This window comes from Hipposideros armiger, unplaced genomic scaffold (assembly GCF_001890085.2).
Source record: "Hipposideros armiger isolate ML-2016 unplaced genomic scaffold, ASM189008v1 scaffold_292, whole genome shotgun sequence".
Taxonomy (NCBI): Eukaryota; Metazoa; Chordata; class Mammalia; order Chiroptera; family Hipposideridae; genus Hipposideros; species Hipposideros armiger.
This window is the reverse complement of record NW_017731642.1, coordinates 1,502,389-1,509,238: the sequence shown is the minus strand read 5'-3', so window position 1 is coordinate 1,509,238 and position 6,850 is coordinate 1,502,389. Positions and strand designations below refer to the sequence as shown.

Sequence of the window (6,850 nt, the reverse complement as noted above, 5' to 3'; positions counted from 1 at the left end):
AGTTCTTAACCATCGCGCCACTCGGCAGGCCCCAAGTATTTATTTTTTTTAGTTAAATCAATAATAATTTATATTTTATAATGTATAAATTTTATTTGATGGTTTATTTAATTATATAAATATATATGTGTATATATTAGTTATTTGAGGTATAGCCTTATCACAGAATATTATGCTGCCATTAAAAAGAATAAAATAAGTCTATAGAGTTGACTCAAGGGGTTTTTACTATTGTGAAATGAGAAAAAAGAAGTTCATAGAATATTTTATGTTTGAAAACTGATGAGTGTATTAAAAAGCGCTGAGCACGTGAGTGTGAACATCGCTGGCTAACTGGCTGGGCCACAAGGAGAAACCAGGAGGGAAGAATGTGATGGAAAAAAATAACTATTAAAAACAACAGGTTCCATGATAAAAAGCAAGATTTATATAAAAGTATACATATATGTAAGCATATACAGAGAGTGCTAAAAAATGTATATATATTTTAAGAAAGGGAAAAATTGCATTAAAATTGTAATACTCAATTTGTACTGATAACATGATGCTAGCATTCATTTGATTAATGCCATCTTTTGAGCAAACGTCCGACTACACATTGCTCCCGTAATTCAATTCAACTTCGAAAAGTAATACATAGATAACATCTCTTAAAATGTGTATAAATTTTTTTGGCACCCCCGGTATGTGCATCACATGCATGGAAGAATGTTTACTAAAATGTTGGAGGTATGTTATTTCAGGGTGAAAATAAAAGCTATTTTACTTTTACACTCTTCCTTATAGTTTCTTTTGCATTTTAAGAAAAATAATTATATAACCAAAATAACTATTTACTAAGGGAAATTTTTGAATAACTCAATAACACTGGCAGCATAAAAATAGTTTAAGTCTTCCTAGCCAAAAGATGGCACATCCAGTAGAATTTTGAATCATTCGCGACTAAGAGATTTTCATAATCTTTTTCAAAATGGAGACAGATCACAAAGCCCAAAATTAATAATCATCATAAACACTTTAAGCATCTTTAAACCAGGGCCTAAATCTAATTTTGAACACACTTTCCCAAAGGCTTCAAGTGCTTCGAGTGCTTAATCTATCCTCATTAACTGACAAGCACATTTCAAATCTCATGAATTATTATATCAAATATGCTATTATCTGATATATAAATGCTATTAACGAGTAAAAGCTCATCTAAAAAAGAATGAGAGCTGAAGCAGCTCCAATGAAAATAATTTAACTATGAAATTTAATCTGCCACAAAAGAAGCAATAAAACTCTTAACACATAACAAAATTTTTCTTCCTGCCCTTGTCGTATTAAACATATCCAGTTTTGTTACCTTCGTTCCTACAGTCTCAGGCTTGCATGTGTGTCATCTACACACCCCCTCAACAACTGTCAACTCAATATCATTAACTTACTGTTTTTATTGTAGATACAAGATTCATGATATTAACTACCCATCATCATGAACAACCTCCAGGTGAGGCCTCTCTTCAAAACTCTAAAAGTTCAAATTCTGCCTGTTAAAATTCTGATTATAACATGCAATTGTTTTGCAGAGAGGTGCAGCTTTTTCATTCTTCCAGACCTGCTTTCTGTAGGGTAGTGGAAATGGCAAGCTGTGTGGACAGCTGCTCCATGCAAAAGCCATGGAATAGCCTTTCCAGGGAAAATGGGCACACGGAAGGAGGAGGTGGGGCAGTGACTGCTACCTTCGATCCCCAAAGCCAGGCGCCTCCACCTGGCTGTAGGTAACAGCCACCAGTTTGTTATCTGTTACACCCACCTGGCAGGTAACTGGTACTAGGTAACATGAAAACTAATTTTACATATGTAACCTTTTCAAGTAAAATACTTACTTGGACTAACAAGTGACCTGAATTGGGGAAACATGTACCGCATTTCTTGGTGTTCTCATTTATTTGCTTTATCAAATTCATCAGTATTTCCACAGCATCTTTGCTGATCATTTCATTAAGAAATCCTGGATTTCCAGAAAGAAATTTGATAGCCCCCATACAATATAAAAAAGCTTCGGTGTTAGTTTGCAGGTCTTCACTTCTCAGGACCTCCAATAATGATTCTGTCAAAAAGATGGATTATTACACATGTATAACAGCTGGAGAGATATATTAAAGTGCTTGGTTGTGAATATCAAATACAATTTGTAAAATGTTAATCAGCACCTACAATTGAATGCTTGTTAAGAGTTGCTCATACAGTATGAAGAGGAAAGCTTACTTGTAGCGAGTAAGACAAATCTCCGTAATAGTAATGACGGCAAAAGGATGGGATTATAGCATATGAATAAGAAGGTGTTCTTTAAATGCCATTCCCCGCTTCTTACTAACATTTATCAACATTTATCTTTGGTTACAAACATTTTGAATTATTATAGAACAACTAATAAGTAAAGCAATGTAAGAGTTACATTTCAACAAATCTTTAAGAATATACTGGCTGCTACATGAATGGGAAATTAATCAAGATAGGAACTTTAACAAACCTCAATTACCATATAAAGGAATACTTTGAATATAACATCCACCCCTTTCCAAGACTACTTAAGAACATCCATTTATATAACATACAACTACTAGGTTTTAGGAATAATCCAAGCAACATTGATAAGGTTAATCATGTTTATCTCACATTTAATTTTATTAATATCAGTGTGATCATTTTGTCAGAATCTTTCTTTGTCTTTAGACTACAATTCTCAATGAGCTGATTCAGTGTTTGACATTTCCTTCAGTATTGGGTTTGTCCCTGACAGCTGAGGTAAAAACAAAAAGATGATCATTTATCCTATGTTGTAAAAAGAAGACTCAACGTATTTTCCATGCTGCCTTGCCTTAGATAAGCAATGCTAATTCATAAAAAATTCTATTTAGCTAACTATTTAAGCATCTTATTATTGAAGAGTATATCAAGAGTTAGGCATTATTAGTTAGAATGCAATAAAATCATTCTACCTACATATTTGAAACATATTTGAGACACTTTGATGTCAAATTTCTACAAGTTAGTTACAGAAGTCTTCCAAGTTTTAGTCATTCCTACTATATCAAAAGACAAAAAAAATGTCAATTATGGCATGTACTATTAAATGTGTTTTTTTCTAATAGTAACTCCAAGACCAGGAGATGAATTTTTAAATAGGGAACACTATAAATTCACATAATGATACTACAGGGAGGTGGAGGGGGAAAGGGAAGGGGGGAAGAAGAAGAGGAAGAGGAGGAGGAGGAAGAGGAAGAAGAAGAAGGAGGGGGAGGGGGAGAAGAAGGAGAAGAAGAANATGATAATACCAACATGGGCCAGTGAAGCAACGTCCTCCACAACTAGACTGAAGAACAAAAGGACAGCAACTTGTCTGTTCCCCTTCCCAGATTCCCCAACGCTGTTCTCCCACAATTCCCCAATAAAATCTTTAAAAAACAATTTAAAAAAATACAGAAATAAAGAAATCATATAAGATTTAAAGGGAGTGTGAACCTCTTGCAACATGACCTCACCCCACCTGCGTACTCAATTGTTCCATGCAAAGTAGAATTCCTCTCCCCCTGTGTGCTCCCCACAGCATTTACCAAAGCTGACAAATTCTTGCTTTTCAAATCTCTACTCTCTTGTACAGCATCCTTTCTTAATTTTCTAGTCACTTCTTTTTTCTCTCCCCATTCCACAAATTTGGCCATTTTACAGACTCTGCCCCCAGCCTTCCTGTGTTTTTCCTACACTCTCCCCTTGAGTTATCTCATCGTCTGTTTTGACTTCAACTATCGCCTCCATGTTGAGGACCCTAAATCTGTGGGGTTTTGTTTTTGTTTGTTTGCTTTGGCTTTACTTTCTCTGCTGAGTATTAGTTCATATCTCAGTTGCCTACCAGACAATCCCACTTGGCTATTCTGCTGGCACATTAAAATTTACATTAAGACTTTTTGTATAATTTCCTTCTCTCTTTTCACAAATCAATTCCTTGTATAATTCTCTAATTTCTAATAATATTATCACTTTCTAAAACATCCAGGCTCAAAATGTCTGAGTCATCTCTCTTTAATTCACTTTTCTTGTCCCCAAACTCAAGCCAAAGTTAAGGAATGGAACGGGGATTGACAAGGGATGGGAGGACTGACCTGAGAAATTTCCTCTTAGAAAAAGGAAGACGAGGACACCGGAGATGTGCTGAGCAAGGAGGGGGAAAGATTAGGATTGGAAGGACCCCCTGGTGAGAAGCCTGGAGGCGTAGAGGCCAGAGAAGTGAAAGAGGTGTGAGAGGAGGGAAAGCAAACCACGTTATCTGGGGTGCTGCAGAAGAATTTTGACTTCAAAAATGCTGTATCTGAAGCAGGGAAAAAACATATTTCTCTAAGGATTGAACTCAAAATCAAATGGGTCAGGTTGTAAAGAAAAAAAGGTTGGAAATACAAAGGAATAAAAAATAGGAATGTGTTTCAAGTCAATCTGGGTTTTAACAGTTACATTATATGCCTATAAATTACCCAACTGTAAAACTGAAAACCTTGAGATTTTCTTCAATTACAGTAAAGCAGCTTTCTACATGATGTTGTCAAGACACAACAGGACCAACGACGTACCAGAGAAATTTGGGCTTGGTTGTGATTATGATGTACACAGAAGACTCTTCTCTACTCCCCAGGAAGCGGGCAGGGTGGAGGCCACACAGACTTTCTGCCAGACTTTCTGCTGGAGGGGCCTCTAGCAAATTTCCACAGCTCCTGTGCTATGCCTTCTTGCTACTGGCCTTGACAAGAGATGAGCTCTACCACCTTGTGATAATCCATTCTAGATCAACAGAAACAAACCCCTATTTCCATCTATGTCACCTCCTTGGGTCATGCAATTTACTACTGGGATGTAGGGGGTTTTGCCTTTTACCTGGCCTGCGTTTCTCTTTTTCCAAGTTTCAGGGAGCTCTCCCAAAATTCTAGTAATCTGGAATTTAGTAAACATGCACAGTTTAACCTTCTTTACCCTTATCATTTTACAGACATACTCAGGTTTCCAGTTTGGCCAGACTGGGAGTATGAGTACTTCTACTTGATGCACAGTGGTGGCCCCGCAGTTCCTCTGAGCATCAACAATCATCCTCTCAACTTGCTCAAAACGCTACTAGGGGTCTGTCAGGCAGAACTAAATGCAGCATTGAACATGTGGAAGGGGCATGGTTTTGTAGAAGAATAAGACATCCGAATACTATTATCGGGACGAGAGTCACCAAAAAGTAGGCCCCCAAGGGCAGCTATCTCATTCTTCACCCTCCTACTCTGCGGGCAGAACACGCGTAGTAGAGAGCTGTCACTCTATACGTATGTAATCAGTGTCTCTTGATAACAGCCATGCAGTGATAAACATATATGTATGTGTATACATATATATAATAAAAAACACAAAAGAAAACCTTCAAAATCACAACATTTCAGTATTTTTTCCTCAAATCAACATTAGCCCATATGCTGTGGAGGAGCTTTTCTTTCCCACCCATTCCTCGATCTCTTTCCTGTAGCACCATTATAATCGGTCTAAAATTTAATAACTGCAGCAATGCCTCTTAATTGGGGCTACTGTGTTTGAGATCTTAACTCTCCAATCTGTCCACACCACTGACATCCTCCTCCCATCGCTTTTCAGTTTTTTGGTCTTTATCAGTTTAATATCTTGTGCATTCATCTTTCTGACACTCTCATCTTGTCTCCTCTTTCCCACACATCAACCTCCAATTGCTCTCTGTTGCTCCAAGTCCACGCTCTGCAGCCTGATATTCGAGACCCATGACTGCAGCCTCCGAATCTCTCCTGTATGCTTCCCCCACAGAACCTCTCTGCTCTGGACAGATCCACCTCTTCAGATCCCCAAGCCACCGCATCCCTTTCCCTTTCTGCCCATTTCCCAAGTCCTACACAACCTTCAGGGTCCATCTTCAGATGTTTTCCATTCATTCAATGGCCTCCAAGGGGAGCACTTTAGGGAACCAGGGTGACTCTAGCACCGTGCCAGGTGCTAGAATGTACCAAGTTTTATAAGAGGAGGTTCCCAGAAAGTGTGCTAAAGCTACTGAGGTTCTCTGGGTTAAGTCATAAGGACAGGAAGTCCTGGCTGTCCAGTGTTGAAAGGGGCAGCTGACCTAGTAACTCAATTTGCACCAGAGGATGCTGAGGTGAGGGAAAAGGGAAAGAAAAGACAAGCACAGGGAATAGAGCATTGTACTTACTGACATACCAGAGGTCCTAGTTCTTGATTTGATACATTTTTGGTCACAATAATACTCAATGCTCCTTTACACCAACTGATTTTATTTGTATATTACTTATATATTATATATTTTATTATAAATAAATATATACGTAAAATAAAAGTATATATTTAAATTTTATGAAATTCAAACTTATAAATTATATATAAATGCATATTTATATAAATATTATATATTACAAAATATATAATTTTATACAATTATAAATCATAAATAAAATATATAATTTATATATAATAGGTTGGAAGAACGTTTTAAACCCAAGTTATATACAGATATAGATCTTTCTCTCTACATAGATGTAGATATATAGTCTACTATATATATATACATATATATGTATATATATGTATACACATACACACTCACATATATAGAGAGTCTGGTTTTAATATAAATATATGTAAATACAAATATTTACTTATTTATTTATTTATTCTTTTAAAGTAACTTTTTTTTTTTAAAGATTTTTTATTAGGGAATTGGGGGGATGGGAACAGTGCTGGAGAATTAGGGGAAGGGGAACAGACAAGTTGCTGTCGTTTTGTTCTTCAGTCTAGTTGTGGA

The 6,850-nt window shown here is 36.5% G+C and overlaps 1 protein-coding gene across 3 annotated transcripts in view; it reads right to left on the bottom strand.

Moving 5' to 3' along the window:
• Window positions 1–6,850, bottom strand: part of LOC109391427 (armadillo repeat-containing protein 2-like) — a 118,432-nt gene that overhangs the window by 56,987 nt on the left and 54,595 nt on the right. For all 3 annotated transcript variants that reach the window (XR_002125802.1, XM_019658982.1, XM_019658983.1), the window contains one exon: window positions 1,869–2,092. Coding sequence is in view for 2 of the 3 variants with exons in the window: in XM_019658982.1 (XP_019514527.1) it covers window positions 1,869–2,092 (224 nt within the window). In the remaining variant the exon portion in view is untranslated. The remainder of the gene's footprint in view (window positions 1–1,868; window positions 2,093–6,850) is intronic.